The sequence below is a fragment of the Jatropha curcas genome, chromosome 5, assembly GCF_041381405.1.
Source record: "Jatropha curcas cultivar XTBG-Jc1 chromosome 5, XTBG_Jcur_1.0, whole genome shotgun sequence".
In the NCBI taxonomy this organism is placed as follows: domain Eukaryota; kingdom Viridiplantae; phylum Streptophyta; class Magnoliopsida; order Malpighiales; family Euphorbiaceae; genus Jatropha; species Jatropha curcas.
The window spans coordinates 733270-758677 of record NC_143155.1 but is presented as its reverse complement, the minus strand read 5'-3'; the positions used below and the strand labels follow the sequence as shown (position 1 = coordinate 758677).

At 35.6% G+C, this 25408-nt stretch overlaps 4 protein-coding genes, 1 long non-coding RNA gene and 1 pseudogene across 12 annotated transcripts; 3 read left to right on the top strand and 3 right to left on the bottom strand.

The window, feature by feature from the left end:
* Window positions 1-383: 383 nt before the first annotated feature.
* On the bottom strand, window positions 384-1649 carry LOC105631491 (uncharacterized). Its single transcript, XM_020678256.3, has 3 exons — window positions 1429-1649; window positions 975-1301; window positions 384-550 (listed from the first exon to the last, which is right to left on the bottom strand). Exons 1-3 carry the CDS (start codon window positions 1478-1480, stop codon window positions 384-386), a joined length of 546 nt encoding a protein of 181 aa, XP_020533915.1. The 5' UTR covers window positions 1481-1649.
* LOC149495956 (uncharacterized) lies at window positions 403-2989 on the top strand. Its single transcript, XR_016320902.1, has 2 exons — window positions 403-538; window positions 2193-2989. It is a non-coding gene; the product is annotated as an uncharacterized LOC149495956 (long non-coding RNA).
* TUB7 (tubulin beta-7 chain) lies at window positions 2698-4802 on the bottom strand. The gene is made up of 3 exons (XM_012213125.4): window positions 4305-4802; window positions 3633-3902; window positions 2698-3534 (listed from the first exon to the last, which is right to left on the bottom strand). The coding sequence occupies exons 1-3, from the start codon at window positions 4696-4698 to the stop codon at window positions 2852-2854; spliced, it is 1347 nt and encodes a 448-aa protein (XP_012068515.1). The 5' UTR covers window positions 4699-4802; the 3' UTR covers window positions 2698-2851.
* Window positions 4803-6355: 1553 nt separating this feature from the next.
* On the bottom strand, window positions 6356-19400 carry LOC105631099 (uncharacterized). Of its 7 annotated transcripts, none has more exons than XM_020678142.3 (8): window positions 19025-19303; window positions 18321-18577; window positions 18004-18219; window positions 14437-17838; window positions 14085-14269; window positions 13694-13976; window positions 9090-12063; window positions 6356-8982 (listed from the first exon to the last, which is right to left on the bottom strand). In XM_020678142.3, exons 2-6 carry the CDS (start codon window positions 18525-18527, stop codon window positions 13892-13894), a joined length of 4095 nt encoding a protein of 1364 aa, XP_020533801.1. In that variant the 5' UTR covers window positions 18528-18577; window positions 19025-19303; the 3' UTR covers window positions 6356-8982; window positions 9090-12063; window positions 13694-13891. The 7 variants fall into 7 exon arrangements, with proteins under 7 accessions (XP_020533801.1, XP_020533806.1, XP_020533810.1 ...); XM_020678147.3 differs by having other exon boundaries at window positions 6356-12063; window positions 13694-13744; window positions 13864-13976; XM_020678151.3 differs by having other exon boundaries at window positions 6356-12063; window positions 14437-16751; window positions 16845-17838.
* Window positions 19401-20616: 1216 nt separating this feature from the next.
* LOC119370405 (uncharacterized) lies at window positions 20617-22354 on the top strand. Its single transcript, XM_037638508.2, has 3 exons — window positions 20617-21169; window positions 21251-21994; window positions 22096-22354. Exons 1-3 carry the CDS (start codon window positions 20960-20962, stop codon window positions 22201-22203), a joined length of 1062 nt encoding a protein of 353 aa, XP_037494436.1. The 5' UTR covers window positions 20617-20959; the 3' UTR covers window positions 22204-22354.
* A 62-nt stretch (window positions 22355-22416) lies between these two features.
* Window positions 22417-25147, top strand: LOC105631471 (uncharacterized; annotated as a pseudogene). Its single transcript, XR_016320961.1, has 4 exons — window positions 22417-22557; window positions 23273-23925; window positions 24007-24747; window positions 24849-25147. The product of XR_016320961.1 is annotated as an uncharacterized LOC105631471 (transcript).
* Window positions 25148-25408: the final 261 nt, after the last annotated feature.

Genomic DNA, 25408 nt, shown 5'->3' with positions numbered 1-25408 from the left:
AAAAGTTTGTTCTTAATATGTTTTTTTTTTTTTAAATGCAGCATTTTTCCAATAGATAAATATAAAAGGTGTATTTCAAGTTTGATAGGTAAGGTGGGTTAAGTTTAACCATGGTTAGAGAGGGGCATTAGAAATACTTTTTTAATTTGCAATTTCATTTTTAATTGTTTGGGATGCTACCGTAATTTTAAATGAGATTGAAAACAGTATATAGATTGATTAACCCATTTTGATAATTTAGAAGCATAAAAAATTACAAATATAGTCTGAAAAATTGCAATTATAAATTTGTAACATAACATCCTGACCCTAATATTGGATCTTAATAACTACTCAACTGTAAATAATAACTGTTATTAACAGCTAACTAATAATCTACGAGATCATATGGCAGTTGTTGGAGCACAAGCAGGGTCCACAACATCAACCGGAACAGGAGCTGCAGCTGGAGAAACTTCGAAGAAGGCCGGACCAGGAGCTACGTAACTGGAACTTCCAGTTGCGGACAAGGCACGACGAGGGTTGGTGCACAAATCAGGCAAGAAAACTCCTGTAATTACAAAATGGATTTTGTATGAAAATCAATGCAATTGGATAACATGTAGGGCTATATATGAACTAAATCGCACATTAGCCATAAATTTAAAGAGCTAAACTTGAGCCTAGCCATAAATTTAAAAACTAGTCGAGCTCGAACTCAAGTTTGAACTTGTAAATGAGCAACTTGAAGCTATGGTTTTTTCAGGCTGAAATGGGTTTAACTCAGCTTATTTACAGTTCTAAATAAAATGTAAATAGAGATCTAATAAATATAGTTAATTAGATTTTCTTCTGGAGAATCTAATTCACATTTGATTTAATGGTTAGCATGAAAGTAATAATATGAGCGTAAAAATGAAAAATGTGACATGAGAATGTAACAAGGAAACAATATTTGCAACATAAAATTTGAGTAAAAAGAGTTATATATGCACCTTCGCCCAAGGCCAAATTGAAGTAGAGATCAACAATGTTAGGGCAAGATTGATAACAGTCATTTGAGCAGAGTTTAGCCAAAAACTGAGGCTGAAGGAGAGTATCTGATGAGATACCAACAGTGTTCCTGTCAACTCCACATGCACTAATACATTCATCACTTTCAATCCATTCATGCAATATATCAACCACCACCTCCGATGTCTTGCACTGGTATGCAATTTTTCCATCTTTTGTCGCGAAATTCTCAATTAAGCATCGCTTACTAGACGATGCGATTGAGTATGAGCAAAGCTCAACAGGCAGTTTCTCACATACAAGCTCACCTAAACAATAAAGAATGTTAGTATTTCATAAATTTAGCCCCTTTTGGCTTTTTATAACAAGTTATTTTCTGCGAACTGTAACCATGCATTCATATAGAAATGGTTAGAAACTTGAAGTACGTCTTACCAAGAGCTCCATGGAGGACAAGAGAGAAAGCAATGAATATGATGAGGGCCATGTTAATTAGTATAACAATGGAAGGTTTTACAGGCCTGGATTAATTCTAAGAGAAGAGATGTGTTTCTTTGTGAGATTAGGTTTTGTGGGTTGTGTTTATATAGTAGTCCGGTGTACTTATCAGGACATTTTAGATGTCAACGAGTGTTCTTTTTTTTGTTTTTCTTGTGCTGATTAACTTACAAGGAATCTGTTTTCTTTTATATAATATAATCTTGACAATATAAAACAACATTATAAATCTCTGAGAAATGTGTTTTGGTGGCAACGAAAATTTCCCTGTTGTGCAAATTTAGCCAGCTGTTGGCACAAGACTGTTGCTCTCTCATTTGCCTGTCAAAAAGAAAAGAATATGTACATGTCATTTCGTATGATGGAATCCTGTGGAAAGCTGGCAGTTAGAGAGTGGAAATTTGAATTCCATCCCTAGGATTTATCAACACTATTCTTTGTTATGTTCATCAATGTTATTCTTTGTCATTATCGATTTGTTTACTTATTTTGCTAATTAAATGCTAAGTTGGGGATTTTAGTTTCCATTTGGCAGTATTCTGCTGCTGATTGTTTCTGTGGATTTATACTACTTTGGCCTTTTTCTATTTTGATACATACTTACAAATGCAGAATGAGATGCCACATTTTAAACCCCTTGCACATTATTGTCATTTTATTAGTTTAATGACTTCTTGGCTTTTCTTTTCTACTGCAAACAGGTCATTAAAGTCATTTAACATCAAGTGGCTTACTTGGCTCAATTGAGCAAGTTGTTGCAAATATGAAGTACAGAAGGAAATTTCACAATCGCCTAGGGAAGAACACAATTCATTCTCTTATTTGAGTTCATGTCGGAGGGAATTGCCTTGCATCTACACAAAACTTAGCATTCTCCACTGCCAATAAGGCTATGGGAGGCAGTACTCCATGTGCAGGGGGTCCCAGTCATATAAAAAGACAATAGCAAGCCTATATGCGCAGATCCCACATTTGCATATGGAAGATGTTTGTGAGAGACACATTAATCAATAAATATGGATCCTCAAAACTTGGCGATTAGCAGATTGTATTTGAAGCAGCCTATTTCAACAATTAGAATATTTCAAGCAATCAGAATCAACATGCATATAAGATGCCATTATCATTTTGAAAAAACCACAGCACCGAATCTTAGCGTATACTATCAACCAATTTAGCAATGAAAGAAACTGGAAATGCACAATCTGCAGGCTGAAAGAGGAAATTTACTGATAAATAAATAGATTATCAAAGTTACATAAATTAATAGTGCTATTTTAGTTCTTTTTTAGCTACAATCCATATAATAACCAACAAAAACATAAACCAGCAACTAGAAGTTGAGGTTCAAATGAATATTCTACTCATATTCTTCCTCCTGATATTCTCCTTCCTCGTCTTCATAGCCTTCTTCATCAGCAGTTGCATCTTGGTATTGCTGATACTCAGAAACCAAATCATTCATATTACTCTCAGCTTCAGTGAACTCCATTTCATCCATCCCTTCCCCTGTATACCAATGCAAGAAAGCTTTTCTTCTGAACATAGCAGTGAATTGCTCGCTCACACGCCTGAACATCTCTTGTATAGATGTGGAATTGCCAATAAATGTTGAGGCCATTTTTAGACCAGTTGGTGGAATATCACAAACAGTTGATTTCACATTGTTTGGAATCCACTCCACAAAGTAAGAAGAGTTCTTGTTCTGCACATTTAGCATTTGCTCATCAACCTCTTTTGTGCTCATTTTCCCTCTAAACATAGCAGAGGCTGTGAGATAACGCCCGTGTCTTGGATCAGCTGCACACATCATATTCTTAGCATCCCACATTTGTTGTGTGAGCTCAGGAACAGTTAGAGCTCGATATTGCTGGGACCCACGGGACGTAAGAGGAGCAAAACCCACCATGAAAAAGTGAAGACGAGGAAATGGAATGAGATTCACTGCAAGTTTCCTCAGATCAGAGTTCAACTGGCCAGGGAATCTCAAGCAGCAAGTAACTCCAGACATCGTTGCAGAGATTAAGTGATTCAAATCACCAACTGTTACAAAACAATCAAATCCATGATTAAAATTGGCAATTGCAATAAAAATAATAATCTTCGCAAAAAAAAAAAAAAAGGGTTAGAGATTGGCATACAGCTTGGGGTGGTGAGTTTGAGCGTTCTGAAGCAAATATCGTACAAGGCTTCGTTGTCAAGAACCATACACTCATCTGCATTTTCCACTAGCTGATGGACAGAAAGAGTGGCATTATAAGGCTCCACAACTGTATCAGAGACCTTAGGAGAAGGAAATACAGAGAAAGTCAACATCATCCTATCTGGGTATTCTTCCCTAATTTTAGAGATCAATAGCGTTCCCATTCCAGATCCAGTACCACCTCCGAGAGAATGGCACACTTGAAAACCTGCTCAAAAATCAAACAATTAACACATAAAAAATCCCACAAAAGAAAAAGCTTAACCATTGAAAGTCTTCAGAAAGAACTATGCTTAATTAACAGAAAAGTAGAACGCACTAAAAGTACCTCTAAAACAACAGACTAATAATAACAAACAATCAAAACCCATTGCAAAACCCCCAAAAGAAGATTTATACTAGCGGATGAGTAACCTAATAAAAATACCGAAAAAGATCAAGGCTTTATTAAGAGGAAAATCAATCAATAGACTAGACTACAAAATAAAACAAATTAAAACAAACTACAAATCTCCACAAAAGAATCAAGACTTTAATAAGAGACAATTAGACCCCAATAAAAGAAATCCCTCCAAAAAGCGAGATTTTAGATTAGGCATGCAATTTGTACCTTGCAAACAGTCGCAATTCTCAGCTTCTTTTCGAACAACATCAAGCACAGAATCAATGAGCTCTGCGCCTTCAGTGTAATGGCCTTTAGCCCAGTTGTTACCAGCACCAGATTGGCCAAAGACGAAGTTATCAGGTCTAAAAATCTGACCATAAGTACCAGATCTGATACTGTCCATAGTACCAGGCTCCAAATCCATGAGCACAGCCCGAGGAACAAATCGGCCACAGCTGGCCTCATTGTAATAGACATTGATTCTTTCAAGCTGCAGATCTGAGTCGCCTTGGTAGCGACCAGTGGAGTCTATGCCGTGTTCGGCGCAGACCACTTCCCAAAACTTAGCTCCGATTTGGTTGCCGCATTGGCCACCTTGGATGTGAAGGATCTCGCGCATTATGGCTGGGTATTTTTGAAAATTGAAAACAGAAACCTAAAAGATTTGAAATTAGGGAGAGAGAGAGAGAGAGTGAGAGAGTCTGAAATGAAGAAGAGGTAAAGTGAAAGAGAGGCTTTATATAGGAGAAACTACAAAGAAGGGTTTAACGGCTAAGATTTTCGTTTTCTATTTTTAAATATTTTTTTAATTTTGAATGTATGGCTGACATTTCATACTTTCGAGGCTGTAACGGTTAAAAAGTTAGGTGTAAAATATTTTTGAATTTCAAATTTGAGTGGGGAAACGCATTACAACTGGATCCAACCCTAAGCAAGCAGCCGGCTCTCGTTTTTCAATAGTTTTGAAATAAGAGCACGGCGCCGTTTAAAGTGTTTTTTTTTTTTACCATTTGTCCTTTGTGACACGTATCCCCATGAACAAAACTGGATTTTCAAATTGAAAAATTAGTGGTATTGATTTATCATACAACTGTATGATCCACCCATTTAAATTAATAAAAAATTTAAAAATGGAATATTTTTAATTATTCACTCCGAAAAAAAAAAAATAAAATGAAAATAATTTTAAAAATCTGTATATGATCTATGGATAAACTCATAGATTTTCCAAAATTAGTGGCAGAGAGTATTGATGATAATAAACCAATGACTGTTTGACAATTAAACAAATCTTTCAACCCGTCTAGGAACCACTCGAGGCCAAATGACACCAAAGCAATCAGCCTCCAACGAACGAACCATTTGCTGAGGAAGGTTAGTTAACAAACGAAGAACCCAAAGGTCCTAGTAAAGCTCCTGCTGCTAAACTGTCTGCGGCAGCATTACACTCCCTATAAACTTTAACCATTCGAATCTGCCAATCCCGACCCACCATATCCATGCAATGCAAGCACTCACCAGATTCCTAACAAATCTCTCTTTGAGCATGAATCATTTTCTTATTAAAATTAAGAGTAAATAGCGTTTTTTTTTTTTTATTATTTCTATTAAAACTAGACTAAACTTATCAATATTAAATCTTTTTTTATATTTTTATAAAGAAAATGTGCGGAATAAAATTAATTTTCCTCCATTAATATAACATTGTACTAATATTTTTTGTTCTCTTGTGATAGAAGATTTTGGAAGGAGAATACATAACACTTAATTTTCTTTCCCTTTTTATAATGATGATGAAATAAATTTGTTTTTTATTTCATCATATGAAATTTAATCCATCAAAACCACTTTAAAGAAACAAACCTTCTTGAAATCCACTAATTTTCTAACATCGAAGTTTGATACTTCCGGTTTCATTCAAGGTAATTACACAAAAATTAAAAAAGTCAATAAACAATATCAATTCTAGACGCCGACAAGACATTAAAACAAAAAAAAAAAAAAAGACTATATTTCGAAATCTCATAAAGATACAATCTTTTTTTTTTTTTTTTTTTTTTCATTTGTTCTAAATTATACACCATTTTCCTTTTCTTAAAATACATTTAATTTCTTAATTCTCAAATATATCCTTTCTTTAATGATTAAAGTAATTTAATACAAATCATTCAACTATAATAGAATAATATGAATTATTTAATGATTAATGTAAAGATTCTTAATTTTCTAAACTAACAATTAAATAGAAAAAGAAACTTTTTAAATAATACTTGCAATGGAACGGAAGGGTAATATCTAATTTCAGATGGTTGTAAAATCAATTCATTTAAAAGGAAAAAAAAAACAGATATCAAAAGGCAAAAAGAGAATTGTCAGCCATATTAACAACATAGAGTCATAAACAAATGAGAATATCCCACCAATTGGGAGTTCCATATGCTGCATTCACGTTCCTCTGAAAAGTGTAGAAGACTCACATTCCAACTGCAAGAATCTACACCAAAGGTTTATTTTCCGAGAAAATGCCCCTGTTTTCCTTGCATAGACATGCAGACACTTGAAACATTGTTAGCTCTAATAGAGGATTAATGGAAAAATGAAGCAAAAAATATTTTAAGTCACTAAAACCCTAACAACTACATAAAAGAATGCCACAGCTACCTCAAACAAGGCTAGTCTATTGTTCCCTCTTAAAGAATGCCTAATCCAAATTTTCACTTTGTTATAATACTTTGAAATACATAAGCTCACAGTTTCATTTGTCATTTTTCAATTATAAGCTCACAGTTTGAAATAAATATTAAATCAATATGGTAATAAAATATAACATTATTATAAATGATACAATCAACCAGTGTAAAGATCCTGCCCTATGGAACCAAATGAAAAAAAGAGAACATTAATACAAGTCAATTGCCATTAAGGATCAAAAAGCAAACCCCACAACTAATTGGATTGTATGAACCTCAACATTTGATATATGATAAGTCGGATCTGTAAATTATATTATCAAATTTATGCTCAGTTCTCATATTATTCACTCTGTTTCTAAAGTGTGATAAGATGATGGTTTAGTTAAAAAAGAAGAAGAACAAGAAGATGAAGAGGACACAAGTTCCACAAAGAAAGTGTGCAAGCGCCCATCTTTGTAAATATGATTTTGTACCCATGTATATATAATTCCATGAGATAGGCTTCAAGACAAAAGTCACAACACTATATGCTAAAGATAAAAAATAAATGAGCAAGTGAGACATCTTTTAGCCAAAAGCAGTACGCACAACACAAAAGGAACAATTATTACCCAAAATAAAACTAAACAGCTAAGAACTACTTCCTACAACACATTATTAATTTGTTATAATATGATGATACATTGATACAGTAGAAAGAAATTGTAATTGAACTTCCTAATATCAAATAGCTTTCACACGTTACAACTACCATTTCATATAAAAATGCAACAAACTGTCTATTTTGAGAGACCTACAAAATATTAACCCGACTACCAAAAATTTAAAACAAATCTATCAAATTAGTCTGCAAGGAAACTCGCAAATAAATTATACTCTACACTAAGAAGTGTTATTGTCAGGTGGTAGAAAAGATAATAATTGGCTTACACACTGCACCCCTGACAAAAGCCTATTCATCAAGTGTGGAGTAAATATTTATGAATGCATATCTATTTTTCCATGCTGGCTGCATCTTCTTGCACTTGTCTTGTTCCTATTTTTGACCCCTGCGAATGGCAAGCTATTTATCTGATCAAAGGCATTTACTCTCACATTGTTTTTGTCCTTTAATGGTCACATACTACTGAATGCATAATTTGGCTATATGGTTCTTTCCAAGTACCTAATCAATCTAATTTGCCGAGTCGTAAACAATCTATCCACAACATATATAAAGGTGGATGAGAAAGGAACATTTAAACAGACAAAAATATCCATGGGTAAATTTATAAAAAAGAAATGACTAACAACTAAACTAATACAATAAAATAACTGAATTGTACCAAATACATACAACAACAAAGTTTTATAGTAACTTCCAACCTAAAACTAATGCTACGCATGAAATCCCATCCAACCCTAAATTTATGATTTCTCCATCGTATCAAAGTAAAATTGGTGTACAGAATCATATTGTGACAATTTTACATTCTTTTTGTTTGACCATTACTCGTTTGTTATGATACATTTAGTGATTAAGCATTGGTGTATAGAATCATATTGTGACAATTTTACTTTCTTTTTGTTTGATCATTACTCATTTGTTATGAGACATTTAGTAACTAAGCTTCATTTATTGGAATCTATTGTTACAAAATATTGATGAGGCAGAGTTTTTTATGTTAATCACCTTTTGGATCACAGTTAAGACAACATATATCCTCGACTAAAGAAATTGTTTAAGCCTTTTACACTTTCTTCCATTTGAATTGAGAAATATTAAGCTATATTTAAATTTGTTTTACCAAGATTTTAATTGGGAACTAAAAATATTACGGTTTACAGAGTCTTATGAACAGAAATAATCAAAACCTGCTACAAATAAACAAACAATCACCATTCATTACCAATTCACATATGAGCATGTCTCTGATAGGTGAGAGGATAATAATATCTTTCTATCGCCATGCTATTATCTTCATCTAGCACCATTTAAATATCTTCTTTTCTGCTTGACCATGACATTTCACCATAAAACACATACAACTGGAGCCAATGCTCATAGGCCATATGAACTACATGAAATCAATAATGGCTGAAAAAATAAAGTGTCCACCATAAATGTTCAATTTGATATAGTTTGTACATGTATGCTTCTGCATTCCACTAATTTGAAGCAATAGCAAGCTCAAGAGACCCTTTTCAAATTCACAAGACCACTGAAGCAGCTGGATATAAAATTAATGCCAAAAATGATGAAGAATAGCCAGACAGGAGAGTGATTATCTAAATGGATGATTCTAACTGAGAATGTTCAGGAATAATAACAACAAACCTGGAAAACACAGTATGTACAAGCAGGGTTTTGAAGTCCATCCAACGTTCAAAAAGGCTCCCCATTAGCTTCAAGTAAAGCCCCAGTTTTTGCAGTATGAAGAGATGACAAAGAATTTTATGAAGCATAAGATATCTTGAAATAATAATAATAATAATGGCAAAATTCAATTGAAAAGCAATCAAAATCCAGTCTTCTACTACTGCACGTTAACCTATTCAAGCCTTTTGAACATTGAACAAGTTACAAGTATATCCACAAAGCGGTTGCTAGTTATGCAGGTTTACAGCAAGTAATGCCAAGCCAACTATGATAAATGGATTTGTTAGGTTTTTGGTATAAAGAATTTATAGCAAATTAGCTGGGTCGTTTTATGCAAGTTTATATGTTTAAGTTCAAAGCAGCCCAAATTTTACAGCCTTTTGCCACTTGCAGTAGCAGGTGCTATTCAACAAAAACAAAGTATTTGTTTTTCTATTATTAAAAAAAAATTAATTTCAAATGTCAGTTAACATTGATGTAACATATTCACAAGTATGTCATAGATATATCAATGTTAAACTACTTTCAGACTCTTTTTCTTTGCAATATTTTATCACATCGAACAAAATTATGTAACATTACAAGTATAACATGTTATTTCAGTAAAAGGAACATTCACTTTTTATTTTTTGGCCATGTGTTATCTTTAGTGCTTTTATCTCAAAAAGGTGATCACTAAACTTATAAAGGTTTTATATGCATATCTACATATATTTATGAACGCGAGTACAAGGGAAACAAATTCCTCAGAGTAATCTCTCATTTACCAATAATTTAAAATTTTAAGATGTTATATTGTATATATTTATCTAAAGTAAATAAAAAAAAAAAAAACCAATACCACTATTGTTATTTTGCACTCAAAATAATGACCTATTTATTGTCAATAAATTTCAATTATTTTGTATTTGATTTTAGACCAATTTTTATTTTTGATTCCATTGAATGATAAAAATCACAACAGAATATCTTTAGATTTCAATGTAATCCAGCAAGAAGTGAATTTTTATTTGCATCCTCATGGATATTTTCAATCATACCTTGACTTTGACTATAATGTAGAGATTATAATTGATATTTCTAAATACATTTTCTAACATTTCATTATTACAACTTACAATTTTATATCCTAAAAATTTATGATTTTATGCTAGCAGGAATTCTAAAAAAATATATATGATGCATCATACATATTCAAAAAGGACATAAATTAAAAATTAAGTACTACAATGTTATGTCAATTATAGGCACAGGAATTATATGTTACTGAATGATACAACAATGAAATACAAAGATATTATGTATTAGCTTGACCAATCAAAATTCAGTTATAACTTACGAGTTATACTATAAATCTCATTAAAACATTATTAAAATTACTAGGTTTAATAGCTAATTCAAATTTGCATGCCAGGATATTTTGGTCATAAAACATTACACATTCTTTTTGTCCATTCAATGTTTTACAACATCCATGCCAGTGTATATTGACCAAAAATGTACCTCTATACAGGGCCTTTTCAGCATTTTTTCTTCCTTAAAATGCATTCTGCTGGTAAAGAACAAAAGAGGATGATGATGCTCTGTGATGTACCATTATAGTTTGAGCCTAAAACTTCAGGATGCCATCTAAGTAATGAAGTAGAAAACATAAAGTAGCATAAAAAATCCTATGGTCCTTCATACGGCCCAAACAGATGATCAATGGAAACATTTGTTCTAATTTAATGACCAGAAAGTTAATTACTTTAACCAAAAAAAAAAAGTACACACATACATAATATTGCATATTTTATCAAAAAGACTGAAGAGGCAACAGCAGATCCTGGTAGATTTATCCATAGACTAATACAGATGATAGAATCTGAACACTGACTAAAACAGCATTTTGTCCAAATAGATAATTTTATATTTTTTCATACTGGCCTGATAAAATCTGTAAGGTAGTTTTTGTTTCCAAAGAAGGCTCAACCCTAGCTGTTCCAAAACACCCCAATCAAGCCTATCTAAAGGAACTACACCACTATTCCTAAGTGAAAGATCCAACAGCAGAAATAAACATTTCAGGCAATTGGAAACCTAAATGACTTCCACAATTTTGCATATATAACAATAAAATCATTTATATATTTCACTACTCATGTTAAGGTTAGACCTGACCTTAAGGAATGAATACACTAGCAACCTGAATTCACATTTGGCAAATTATTAAAACTTCTCAGTTGATGAGAATTGAACTGTAAGCATTGATCTAAATGAGAAAAATCATCCCAAGAGTTATGACAATTGCTAATTAAGAGAGAAGGGCAGCATTAGAATACTCTCGAGTGATTACTTATGGCTAATCACATATTCAAACTTCTCAAATTTCAAGTGATAATAAGAAAAATACACTAGGAGTTCAGATAGATTATGTCTTGATAAGTAACAGACTACGTCTGGCAAAATTATTAAATTTCTCAAGTAATAACGAAGGGCAAGACAAAGCAAATGTTTATCTAAAGGAGAAAAAAATCCTAAAAGTTAAATTTCTCATTAAGAAGAGCAGATAAGCAATACTCCATCAGGCAAAAGAAGGGTAATGTACAAATCAACACCCCCAGATTCAAATAGGCCAAGGAACATTTCTAACATGGTAGCTTATGTTTTCTACTCCATTTTCTGATGATCACAAAGATCATCCAAATATAGTTTCCACTTGAATATTGAAGTAAATAAGCTCTTCACCAATTAAAAAAAAAATACTAAAAGTTGACAAAAAAGAAATTCAATAAACGTCAATGCTATTGAGCAAAAGTTCACTACTTACATCTGTACACTGAACACAACCTTACCAATCTAAACAAGATGATTGAGTAAACCTTTCCGCTGAACTTTCAGTCTTTTTTGTTGTCTGCTTCAGCCGTAAAAAGACAGGTCGAATTGAAAAAATCTATTATAAAAGAATTTCACCAGAAATGGAAAAAAAAAGAAAAAAAAAACAAAATCAACACTAACAGATTTAATGAATTGTGACAGCATTATGAAATGCCTCATATTATTAAGTAACTAGATTGAGCAATAATGCTACTGAAGAGCAGCACTTTTCAGTGAATATAATATGAAATCAGCCAAGAAATTTCCACGAGCCTTGAACAAGAATAAATGGAAATTTCTGATAGCATACAAAACTGGCTATATATTCCTCTATTTAAGGTATGAGCGATATCATATGTTCGAGAATTGGTAATGGAAAAAGGATTTGTACAGAAGGTCGGTAACAGCAAACCAATGCTTTTTTGCTAGCCTATTACTACTTCAGAAACTGAACCTAACTCAACTTCCAACAGATTTTTTATTATCCAGAATTATATAACATAACCAATTCTTTTTATAGACATTAAATGGATAGAGCCGAGAGCATATATATACTTCACAAGCCAATTGATTACTCTTCCTTCAAATTCTCTCATTAGCTTGCGACGAGTCAGCATAAAAATCTCTCCTAAAATAACAAAAACTATCTAGCATAATCTTCGTTGACATTGACCAAAGACCCTAAGACATCAAGTCAAATTCCTAGTTTTTTTAAGTATAAACTCCTCAATGGAACCTCTTAAGAATAAAGAAATCTTGTAGCAAAAAGAATGTGCATGAGAAACTAAACATGTGGCAGCAACAATCTGCTTAGAATTCGAAAACATTACTCTCTTCAAAAAGTTGAAAAATGTCTAAGTTTTTCTCCATTTACTATAAATAGTCAACTAGAAACATTAACTCTGTTTTTTAAAATGTTTGCTTTTTCCCTAAACATAACACTCAATTAGGAACATTAACTCTGTTTTTTTACCAACAGTAATCTCATCATTGAATAGAACATATCAAAAAGCATATTATCCAGCAATTTTCACAATCAATTAAGAATAATTCCCTCCACATACTAACTTAAAGCTTCATTCTCTTCAATGAATTATTAGCCAAGATAGGATCTTTAAATCAACCTTTTGCAGCAATAGAGAAATAAGAAGGCTTAAAGTATCTTCTGACTTCTTTATGATATTAAAGAGAAGGGGGAAAAACTATCCTCAATTATACAAAATCTTCAACATCTTTGAAAGAGAAAAGTAGGTTCCCTAAATCCCAAAATATGTTTAACAATCCAAACTATCTAAAATCCTAAAATTGAATGCAAGGGGGGAAAAACTCTCAGCTTCAAACAACTAGATGGCACTTGGCATGCATGTGCTAATCTTATTCATCAAAAGTAGATGTGATCTAAGCAACCCAATGTAATTTTCACAACAAGCGACAATTTGAAGTTAGTATAAATACTTCCCAGCATCAAAGACTGAAACACTATAGTTAAGTTTTGTCATAAAACCAAGATTAACTCCACTTTAAGCAATGATAGGGGAACTAAATAAGATATTAATATCAAAATGAAAGTCTCAAAAACTAAGATAAGAGCCACATGCACAATGAACCGACATGAAACAACTTTTAGCTAGATAACACTAACATCAGCACAAAACTATCCCAGTTCTAAAGTAAAGACTTCAAAATCAAAAACCAACAAACTTAACTGCCACCGAACTTCAGGTCTGAAAAACATCTCCTTTTAACGTGGCAACACGCTGAAATGACAAGAGTAGCAAAACCGCCATGAGTGCAGAGGCACAGAAGGTTGGATCATGTAAGTCACCAAGTTCAGATATATCAAAGCAACAAACTCAATCCTCAGTCAGCAAAGCACCTAGCAGTCCAGATTGCAAGACTACAACTTAATTCTTATTTCCACCACGGCCTTCAAAACTGGCATTCCTTGACTTGCTTGTGTCATCAAGTGAGGAATGATCACTGGGAGCTCTACAAAACAAACCAAACAAAAGGGAGTAACAGAGATTCCTCTTAATACTTGGAGTCAAAGTTGAGATAATGAACTGTGTGCTCTAATTTAAATCCCCAATAACTTACAACTTCTGCTTTTTCGCATTCTTCTTGATTGTTAAAACCACATCCATAGCCATCTTTTGATGGTCCCTTGTTTGTGAATGCAGGTCCAAGCCCTCCACAGTTTCACAGTCAACTTTACAAATTCGACACCACCCCATGCTAGATGATTTCCTCCTTCTGGAACCATCAAAAGACTCCAAATCACCCTGGAAACATCCAGAATGAAAAGAAGAGCATTCAGGAAAAATAATATGCTATATTGTTATTGAAAAGAATTTAATAAAACATCAACAAGGACATTTACTTCTAACAATGAAAGAAAATGAACTAGGTAATATTTAAACAAAATTTAAATTAGGAAAAGATAATTAACTGTATAGTTTCCACCATCACCAGGAATTCCCTTAAGGGAATAGCTATTCCTATAACCCGGCTCACCAAGCCGTGGATGAAAGAAGTTCCCTGGTCCAGTCAATTCTCCCATCCGCGAAGCTCCATAACCAATCGGCTCTCGGATGTGACTAGGCAGCTCATGAGGATCCAAATGTTCACCCCTCCGAAAATGTTTAGGAAACACATCTTGACCATGACCCTCAAACTCACTCCTGCGCAAATGGCTGGGTAAAACTGGAAACCTATTACCATGATATGAATCACCAAATCGACGCGACTCCCTACCAGCAATATCATCAAGGCCATGGAAGGCACCAAAGCCAGGGTAATCTCGACTTGGACTTCTAGGGGCCATACCATCCATATGTCGGCGACCATATCTAGGAGGAGGTCCAAAAATATCAGGGTGATTTCGACCATCTGGCTGCCTGCCCACAACATTGTCTTGAAAACCAGCTGGTATTTCTCCTAAATCATTGGGATGCATCATACCATCATGACGATGAGGAAAGAATCTTGGAGGGGCAGAGCCACCTGGGGGTACAGAATCATAATTCAGACCATGTGGTCCGTTGTCAAGAGGTTTTGGCGGTAAATCCATGCCATAACTATGAGGTCCCCTATCAAGGGCCCTTGAAGAGGGGAAGTGACTCCCATATTTTTCAGTACCCAAATGAGGAGGCCTAGGGAAATGCTTCAGATCTTCTTCAAACTCTCCCCGATCAACAATTCGACTTGGATCTGGCAAGGGCCTAAACCTATCATCCCGCAATTCAAGGCCTGATGAGGAGTCCAGCCCTGGGGCACCATTCATTCTCATCATATTTGGGGGCATGCCAGGTTGATGCCCAAGTGGATCCAGTCTCCTGCCATCCATAAAATTGGCCGTATGATTCGGGAACATGTCAGATTCATGTCCATATGATGGCCTCCTTTCACCTTGAGTGTAAGGTCCTTGTGGACCATAATGACTTGGTCCTCTCCCAAAGACTGATGTAGAACCTGGATCTCCAGTAGGTGAGACATCAGAACCATGAGATTGCTGGTACAGAGGTTGCTGGAAATATTCAGAGGGCGGATTCAAAGGTTGTCCTGAATTAGGTGTAAGTCCAGCACCCAAAGGCCTCAATGGAGCAGAAGGATGCCCGGGTAATTGCGTGTGACGTGGAGGTCCGGGAGGAGGTGCTTGTAACGATGAGGACCCAACAGGCCTTTGTTGAAAGGTAGAATGCCCGTGTGGAGTTAGAGAAGGCTCTTGCTTTCCCTGGTCAGCAATGGGAACTGCATGAGAGGGCTGTAGCAAGTTCTCTCCTTGCATCTGACCATGCAAAGGAAAGCCTCCAGAAAGTTGAGGAGTCACATTCCTGTCCTGTGATTTCATACTCTGGTCTTCAAGATGATCGCCTTCCTGCAAGGGAGGGGTTTTCAACATAGGCCCACCCATAGTCTCTTTGTCTTCTGACACAAAATGTTCCACTTGTTTACGGTTGGCATTAGAAACGCCTTTCTGGTCATTAGTGCCCTCTTTCGGCTCTTTCTTTACCTGATTAATAAACTTCTCACCATTTTCAGCTCCAAGTGATTCTGAAATATCCTTGATCTCGCCCATGGGTTTATTGTCATCATTTACTGGTTTCAAATCACTTTCAGATTTTATGGTTTTTACCTCACCAGAATCAGCCCCAATACCAGCCGCAACATCTAAATCATATGGATCCCTCTTAGCATTTTTATGAGAAGTTGATTCAGCTTCAGAACCTTTATCAATTATCTGATCACCTTGTCTCTCAGGCATTGGTCTTGAAGTAGCCCCAGTGTGTTGCTCAGAAGCCAACTGATCTTGGTTGTTGGTCCTCAGGGCATTTCCTGATTGCTGGCCTAAACCTCCCTGCATTGCCCTTGCTTGCATGCCAACAGGCGCGGGTGGATGTGGCTTTGTTGAGACTCCATAAGGTGGCATCATGGGCCTTCCTCCAAGATTTTGGGCTTGATAGGGTGGCGTGCCATGTGGTATGGATTGTGGGTAGGCATGAGAAGGCGGGAAGGATTGTGGCAACCCATGAGGACGTAACTGAGACTGCATATGCAGCGGTTGTTGTAGATAAGTGCCTTGCTGAGGCATTTGATTCTGAACTGGTCCCAGTGCTTGACCAGAAAATGGCTGCTGAGAATGCTGTTGATGAAATTGCTGCTGAACTGACTGTAAAACAGGGCGTTGATGCACAGGAAGTCCAGGTTGGTGAGGATGAGACTGCACTGGCTGTTGTTGTGCAGGAGGAACATTAGGCACTTGACCTGGTGAAGGCAACAAACCAGGTTGCTGAGAGTTTTGAACTGGAACATGAGATTGTGGTGGACGCAAAAAAGGAGGTTGTTGAGGAAACTGACCCGGCATTTGAATGGGGTGTTGGTTCTGTGGATGAGGCCCACCTTGAGGGTACATAAGCACAGCATGTTGTGGACCTCCCAACTGCACTTGCTGTTGAGGCTGTGGTTGTGAATAAGAGTGATGGCCTGTCACTGCATTTGCTGATGAATGCTGCAGCTGAGGCTGAAGATGAGGATTCACTGGCTGATTTGGCTGAGAAGTGAGATGTTGTGCAAGAGACTGCACAGGATGTTGCGAATGTGTTTGCTGCAGCCCTTGTGAATGAGGTTGTGGTTGAGGGACAGGATGCTGAGGATGAAGCAGAGAATGAGCTTGCGCCTGAACTGGGGGTTGTGGATGCTGCATCTGTGTATGAGGTTGCTGGGGTATCTGTAGATTCTGTGCATGATGTTGGACAGACTGTGCTTGTGGCTGCAACTGAGCCTGAGGATGTGGGTGGCCATGAGGAGTGGGGTGTGTCTGAGATTGTATTTGAGATTGTGGTTGACCCGTGGTTTGTTGCTGCGGATTGACTTGTGGCTGGCTTTGGGTTTGAGCAGCAGCATGGAGCTGAATGTTTGGATGTGATTGATGTTGGGTTTGCAGCTGAGCCTGAGGTTGACCTTGCAGTTGAGACTGAAGCTGAGGGTGAGGGGTCTGAGGCTGCATATAAGCCTGAGGTTGTGGATACTGTGGAACTGCATGTTGTTGGTAAGGGTAGTATTGCTGATAATGCTGTTGATACAAGTCATATCCAGGATACTGCTGATAGTACTGCTGATATTGTTGCTGCTGTTGAAACCACTGTTCCGTTGTGGGCACAGTAGCCTGCACTACAGACTGCGGCTGTGTAGTTGGGTTGACTTGTTGACTGGGATCCGGTACAGGCAACGAGGATGTGGTGGTCTGAGATGTCTGAGCCTGAGTGGTTGCCTGGGCCTGATCTGCTGCAGCTGTTGTCCCTGTTGTTGCGGCATCCTGGGTAGCCTCAGTAAGAGCTTGAGATTGCACACCCTGTCATTGAAATACAAATAAGCAAACCCACATACAGAGAACACATATAAAAGAAAATCCAGTTCATAATTAAAAATTAAAAAAAAAAAAAAAAAAAAAAAAAAAAAAAAAAGGAGCCCACGATGGGGGGGTGTAGAAAAGAAAAAATATCTATCTTAAACTCACAGGACAATTTTGTGCATGCTCCTGCACTTGGCGATGCACAATTTGAATTCCACACCTATTACATACAACAGGAGAATTGCCAAAGGCACATCCAGAACAATGAGAAGTACATTCAGACAAAGGACCCTGCCATGTGCATCCACTTCTATGGTATAGACAATGAACTGTTATCTTGCCAATGGTTTCAGCAAGTGCTTTGTTTGATTCAATAAGTGGCTGCAATTAATGGTTGTAAAGGGAAAAAAAGAAAAACCTATAAGCAAGAACATAAAAATAATCACATAAATACATTCATAATGGTTAAGGCAGTAGAGAACCTTGGAATCTGCTTCTGTCACCAAAAAACCATCATAGGGACAAGCGCGGGTAGTGCTCACAACATAAGTTAAACAGGGTTTACAATATAGGTGAGTACACTGTGACTGTAATGCTTCATTTGGGTAGACTAGTAAACGACAAACAGGGCAGAAATACTCCCCAGCCAGAGATTGAATGTTCAATATGCACTCATTATCAAAACCCATGGTGCAATGAATCTGGCTTCAACTCACAGTGAGCATCAATGCTAGTGGACCTAACAACACAGGTAATAATTAAAAAACGTCACATAGATTCTCATCCAATTCATCCCCTCAACAACCTATATATGTTATGCATAATAGTAACAAATAACCATTCTTAAAAGACTCCAAGTATGATTCTAACAAAAGCTGTGGAATCATGATTAGGAAAAAGCAGTAACGCATGTAGACAAGTCAAGCTAAACTTTTCATGGAACTTTATCATGGTAATTTATGTACAATCTTGCGTCAAGAAATGTACAATCATGGTAATTTATATACACGACTATGGAAAACCGGACATGCAAAAACCAGTCTAACATATCAAAGTTTCAAATTTTCATTTTTTAAAACAAAATAGCCAATAACCATCAGTAACCTCCAATTCCTCATCCATCTTGTCCAGCAACCAAACTATTCCACACAAGGAAAAGAAAAAGGCAACGGTACTAATTGCATACCTGAAAGGCTGAAACTTGCAGGTTAGCTAACCCTAGAGACAATTCAAAAGAAAATACAGAAAAAGAAAATGAAGATTTAGGGTTTAAAATGTAGATCGGCACTACTGCTATGCGTGTTTCTGCTTATTACGCAAATATAGAAGAAATAGATCAGCGAGAGAGAAGGCGTTGATTTTGTTAAAGAAACAGAGATTCTATGGCGAAGCAAGGAAGAGGAGTGCTAGAGAAGGGAACAAACGCACCTGAAAAGAGAGGGCAGAACGAAAACTGAAGAGAAGTTAAAAACTGTGAAGGGGCGGTATTATATGGAGGGCAGTTAAAAAAAAATAAAAGAAAAAAAATGCCAAAATTCTCCGTTTGGCGTTTTGAGTCTGATTCTTTTTAACGACAGGAATTCGCAGAGTAGATAGCTTTCAACTGGGATTGCAAACCTTTGCAAAAGCCTTTTAATTACGAGGGTGCGAACTGTCGTTTTTGGGTTGTTAAATAGGGTTGTGCGAACCGTTGATTGTTTTAAAGTAAATCAAATCAAACTGAACTTTTAAGATGAAACTCGAATCAAGCTGAAATAGTGTTTAGAACCGAGCTGATTTGATTTTATGGGTTCAATTGTTTTTTTATTTATTTTTAGGTTTAGTCTAAGCCTATTTTTTTTAGCTTCATGATTAAAAAAAAAAAGTGCTTGTAATTTTTTTTTTATATATATATCTCAAATATTTAGTCCTCGTAGCCTCCAATAATACAATTCCTTTAATCAAATGAGGCAAAGAATTAAAAGAGGTAAAAGAAATAAAAGTATGATGAAATCTATGATGAGTGGCCAAAAGATGTGCAGCTTAATTTCCTTCAAGATATATGTGATAAATGGAAGAAGAGTGATGATGCAATAAGTCAGCAATACGCAGCAGAACCGAAGGACCTGCTCTAATTCATTGTGCCGATTAACATGAGTAACTAGATTCAGACAATCCATCTACATCTGGATGAGATAGAAACCTTTATCAATACTCCAAAAAAGTGCTTGTAATTTAAACCGAAACATAAACTCTATATGTTAAAAATCAACTCAAACTGAACCAAGTTATTTTGGTTCGATCTATTTGGTCAGTTCAGCGTGAAGTATGCTCAACCTTATTGTTAAAGGCCAAATCATTAAAAAGAAAAAAAAACTTTAACTTTACAGTTATTTTAATTATATCTTAAATCTAATTTTTTTTTTTAGGTACCATCTTAAACATTACTTACAATAGCACCCAAATTCAAATTTTACTCGATTTAATGTATTAAAAAAATTTTTTGGGATTCTTGTTTTCTCACGTGATTATTTGAATCCAAAACACACTATTTTATATAAATAAATACCGCTTTAGAGAAATATAAAACTGAAAATAGCAAAAACAAAAAAAAAAATCCAATTGTCAAATCAAATTTATAAAATATACAACCACATGAAAGTCAAAAATTGAAACAAAAATAGGCCAATCTATTAACATTAACGCTAATCAAGTAGCAATTCACTTTATAATACAATTATTTAACTAAAATGTGTTTTAACGAACAAGCTTCAATTTGGCCGGTATAATGAAAATCTCCAATTTTCCAAAACTCCAATTTATGCAATCTCATCACCAACCAAGTAAAACTCGAAATTAATGTAAGAGATAAGCTCTGGAAGAATAAAGAAATGTCTTGGAACCTAATTAAGTAATCAAATGTCTTTGCAAAAGAAGGTTTGGCTTCACCGGAGTCCATGGTTGCCTCTATAGCTGTCAAGAGGAGAACACCATTTTTTGTAATTTAAAGTTTTGCTGATGCTACTAAGGAACATAAGGAGGTTGGTCCTTATCTCGCCATTTTTTTAGTCCTCATCGCATAGCCTATGAGTGTAAGTTACTGAGTCAGTACGTAGGTAGCTATTGTGATTGCGGAAATGCTATGAACTCTTCAGCCATAGTGGATACTATTGGGTCAAAGGATTCGTTAGATGGAGGAGTTTTTGTTAAAGAACTTGCTCGTTTTGTAATAAGTGATGAATTACTGGTGATGCATGCATCAACTGCTGCAAGCTTTCCGTTGATTTCCAAGCATGGAATCCTGGATGAGAGCTCCATTGAGGAGAGGATCTTTGACATTGGATTAAACGAGGTAAGTGATAAAATTGATGGTTTGCTTTGTGATAGATAGACTAGTTTTACGACAATTCATGGCTTTGTTTTATTGATTCAGGTCTTGAGTTTGCAGAAAAGCTTATTTATATCAAAATTGCCTTTGACCAAAACTCTGTTGAAGCCTAAAGAATTATCTGAATTAGGCAATGAAACTTCGGATCAATCGAGCCTTAATTTTAAATGTCAAATTGGCGAAAGTGCATCAAAAGAAAATGGGAAGATTTGTGTGAGGCTTGTGCTTAGCAAATCCAAGAAAAGGGTGTGCTATGCAGAAGTTGGAGAAGATTTTGTTGATTTACTCTTTAGTTTCCTTACCTTTCCTCTTGGTTTTATAATCAAAAAGATGAATGGCGCTCCTTCAAAAGGATGCATAAATCATTTATATAATTGTATTAAGGATTTTGATAGTGAGAATTACTTCAAGTCAAATGACCACAAAGAGATTTTACTTAGTCCCAAGATTGCTCCTGATTTTGGCTATGAGAAACAGCTGCTAGGGGTGGAGGAAGCTAGCCACCAGCAGTACTACTATGTATTTGATTACTCTGGTAAAGGTAGGTTTTCTATGGATAATGAACCTTCTAGCAAAAGAGTAATTGCTTTAACTGTAAAAGATCCTCAATCACCGAACAAGAAAGCTAAAGCTTGTGGAGGATTTGTGATGAAACCTGCTATGTTCACAGTAACAGATGATCTGATTGTAACACCCATATCCCCAGTCTCAGGTATGTCTATTTTAAACAAATTGAATGTACCTTGCAATGACATTGAGGAGCGCGTTGTGTACGCAGGGAACGAAGAGGTAATTGATACCCCTATCTGTTTCTAATAAAAAGATTGCAACTGTACCTATGTATATTCCTTCCTTGATCTCACTGTGCACTTGTTTGATACTGCCTGCAGGCTTCTGGACTCCTGGTAGCCTCTTTTATATCTGAATTTGCACTAACCGAGAGCTTTCTCCAGGAAAAGAAAGACCCAGAAGACCCTTTCAGTATTGATGATGTTTGAGCAAATAGGATTTGTTGGTCATTGTGATATAATGCATATCGTTGTAAAAGTAAGAATTTATGTTTCTACTTTGATTTGTAATTGGCTATATTATGGCCTCTGAGGAGAGTTTTATTATTGTATTGGCGATGAGTTCGCCTATTTTGATCCATATATTTTAGTAAAATTCTGTTTTTGTTGTTGATATCTTTTAGCCAAGTTCAACCCTTCATGAACACCCCCACAGCTCCGCCGTTGGGATAGAGCACACACCCAAATTTGCAGCAAACGATTAACCTAATGAGAAGAAGGCATCCCTGTCAAGCATGCAAATCACATCTTCCAATGAATTCATTTGCAAGGCATAATTAAAAGGTTACTATACTTACCATTCCATTGGCTTAGTATTAGGAAATTAATTACCTCTTAACTAAATTTAAGATTTAATAAATGTTTTGTGGCTTGATAGTATCAAACTAAATTTATGGCTTGATATTATTTTCAATTCTCTCTCGTAATCTTTTCGTATCACCTATTGTGCTATTTCCAAAGATGACTTTATACCGTTGATTCTCTCAAATCAACGGCTGGGATACAACATGAGAGGTTCCAAGAGTTGAGTCAGGCATATATATATCTGCACTTTCTTCTGAAGGAAGGCAATAAGAAGTTTATAAATACACAGTTCTTTACTCTTGTTGGAACCTATCTGCTTAAACTTGCAGTCAGTGGATAACATCTCAACTTATGTAGCTTATAGACCATTAAATAATGATCAAAAAGGCCAACCAATGATTTTTTTCTGTTGTTGTGTTTTCTGTTAGTCTTTCTGTTTTCCATTGTTTTCTAATATTATTGATTGGGATGAACTTTATTTCTGTGATTTTTCTCCACGAATCATATATGTATTTCCTTTCTTTTTTTTTAAAGAACTTCTTTTATGATTAATTAACCAGGAGCTGCCAGTTAGCATTTTGAGCACTAGTTATCTGGGGCAACTTCTAAAACCTATATATGTTCCTTCCAAAAAGAAAAAACTTGCTTTAGCAGGAGATTTATCTGTTGATGATAGTGGTTTTCTTAATTGCAGATTCCAAACTGTGTGGATTAATAATATCTGAACCAAAAAAATGTCTATTGAGTTGAAGGCATTAGTTGACAAGGCAAATGACAGAATAATATTTGCTGGATGTGATGAGGATTTCGCTGATGTTCTCTTCAGTTTTTTGACAATGCCTATTGGAACCATCATCAGGCTCACAAATAATCAGCCACCAATCACAGCGATAGGTTGTATGAACAACTTGTATGCAAAGTGTTGAAAATCTTGATGTCAAACGTTTCGGAACTGAAGAATGTAAGACAATGCTGCTACGCCCTAAAAATGGGTCTGTAACTCACTATAAGGACTTGAAACTGAAAATTGATAGCGAGACTCCACAATACTTTTATTGTGGGACGTCAAATTGCTTAGCCACTGGGTCTAAGTTACTGAGTCAGCACGCAGGTAGATATTGTGATTGCGGAAATGCCATGAACTCTTCAGCCACAGTAGAAACTATTGGATCAAAGGTTTCAATAGATGGAACAGCTTTTGCTAAAGAATGTGCTCGGTTTGTAATAAGCGACGAGTTACAGGTGGTGCCTTTGTCAACTGCTGCAAGCTTTTCTTTGATTTCCAAGCTTGGAATCATGGATATGAGTTCCACCGAGGAGAGAGTCTTTAGTATTGGATTTAATGAGGTAACTAATAGAACTGATGATTTAATTTGTTAAAGATTGACTAGTTCGACGACAGTTCATGGTTTTGTTTTTTTGTTTCAGGTTTTGAATTTGCTGAAAAGCTTATTTGTATCAAAATTTCCTTTAACAGAAACTTTCTTGAGGCCTAAAGAATTACCTGATTTTAGCAAGAAAACTTTTCAAGCGAGTTCAATAATTAAGCACCAACTTATTAGGGAAAATGCACGAAAAGAAAATGTGAACATTAGTGTGAGGCTTGTGCTTAGCAAATCCGAGAAAAGGGTGTGCTATGCAGAAGTTGGAGAAGATTTTGTTGATTTACTCTTTAGTTTCCTTACCATTCCTCTTGGTTTTATAATCAAAAAGATGAATGGCAATCCTTCAAAAGGATGCATAAATCATTTATATAATTGTACTAAGGATCTTGATAGTGAGAAATACTTCAAGTCAAATGACCACAAAGAGATTTTACTTAGTTCCAAGATTGCTCCTGATTTTGGCTATGAGAAACAGCTGCTAGAGGTGGAGGAAGCTAGCCACCAGCAGTACTAATATGGATTTGATTACTGTGGTAAAGGTAGGTTTTCTATGGATAAATCTTCTAGCAAAATAACGTTTGCTTTAACTGTAAAAGATCCTAAATCACCGAACAAGAAAGCTAAAGCTTGTGGAGGATTTGTGATGAAACCTGCTATGTTCACAGTAACAGATGATCTGATTGTAACACCCATATTCCCAGTCTTATGTATGTCTATTTTAAACAAATTGAATGTGCCTTTCAATGACATTGAGGAGTGCGTTGTGTATGTAGGGAACGAAGAGGTAATTGATACCCCTAACTATTTCTAATAGAAAGATTGCAACTGTACCTATGTATATTCCTTCCTTGATCTCACTGTGCGCTTGTTTGATACTGCCTGCAGGCTTCTCGACTCCTGGTAGCCTCTTTTATATCTGAATCTGCACTAACCGAGAGCTTTCTCCAGGAAAAGAAAAACCCAGAAAACCCTTTCCGTTTTGGTGATGTTTGAGCAAATAGGATTCGTTGGTCATTGTGATATAATGCATATCGTTGTAAAAGTAAGAATTTATGTTTCTACTTTGATTTGTAATTGGCTATGTTATGGCCTCTGAGGAGGGTTTAATTATTGTATTGGCGATGAGTTTGCCTATTTTGATCCATATATTTTAGTAAAATTCTGTTTTTGTTGTTTATATACAAGTGACTGAGGAATTGTTTGTATTCATTCTGCCCTTTAGTTCTTTAAACGACAATGTCAGAGAATTCCAAGAGTTGAGGCAGGCATCTGCAGAATTTACGTAGCTTTATTCTGAATGAAGGCAAAGGCAGTAGGAAGTTTATATATATACAGGAGATTCTTTACTCTTGCTGGAACTTCTCTGCTTACACTTGCAGTAAGTTGGATTTCCGAGACTCAAGAATACCAGTTTCAGGTACAACATCTCAACTTATTTAGCTTAT

Coding starts and splice junctions, on each gene's coding strand:
- LOC105631491 (XM_020678256.3), bottom strand. CDS start 1,480: ATGGCCCTCATCATATTCATTGCTTTCTCTCTTGTCCTCCATGGAGCT. Junction 1,302..1,428: donor TGTCCTCCATGGAGCTCTTG/GTAAGACGTACT, acceptor TTTATTGTTTAG/GTGAGCTTGTATGTGAGAAA. Junction 551..974: donor CAATTTGGCCTTGGGCGAAG/GTGCATATATAA, acceptor TTGTAATTACAG/GAGTTTTCTTGCCTGATTTG.
- TUB7 (XM_012213125.4), bottom strand. CDS start 4,698: ATGCGCGAGATCCTTCACATCCAAGGTGGCCAATGCGGCAACCAAATC. Junction 3,903..4,304: donor GAATTGCGACTGTTTGCAAG/GTACAAATTGCA, acceptor ATTTTTGAGCAG/GTTTTCAAGTGTGCCATTCT. Junction 3,535..3,632: donor CAAACTCACCACCCCAAGCT/GTATGCCAATCT, acceptor GTTTTGTAACAG/TTGGTGATTTGAATCACTTA.
- LOC105631099 (XM_020678136.3), bottom strand. CDS start 18,527: ATGGGTTTTGATAATGAGTGCATATTGAACATTCAATCTCTGGCTGGG. Junction 14,270..14,436: donor GTGATGGTGGAAACTATACA/GTTAATTATCTT, acceptor GGATGTTTCCAG/GGTGATTTGGAGTCTTTTGA. Junction 13,977..14,084: donor AATGCGAAAAAGCAGAAGTT/GTAAGTTATTGG, acceptor TTTGTTTTGTAG/AGCTCCCAGTGATCATTCCT.
- LOC119370405 (XM_037638508.2), top strand. CDS start 20,960: ATGAACTCTTCAGCCATAGTGGATACTATTGGGTCAAAGGATTCGTTA. Junction 21,170..21,250: donor TTGACATTGGATTAAACGAG/GTAAGTGATAAA, acceptor TTATTGATTCAG/GTCTTGAGTTTGCAGAAAAG. Junction 21,995..22,095: donor TGTACGCAGGGAACGAAGAG/GTAATTGATACC, acceptor TACTGCCTGCAG/GCTTCTGGACTCCTGGTAGC.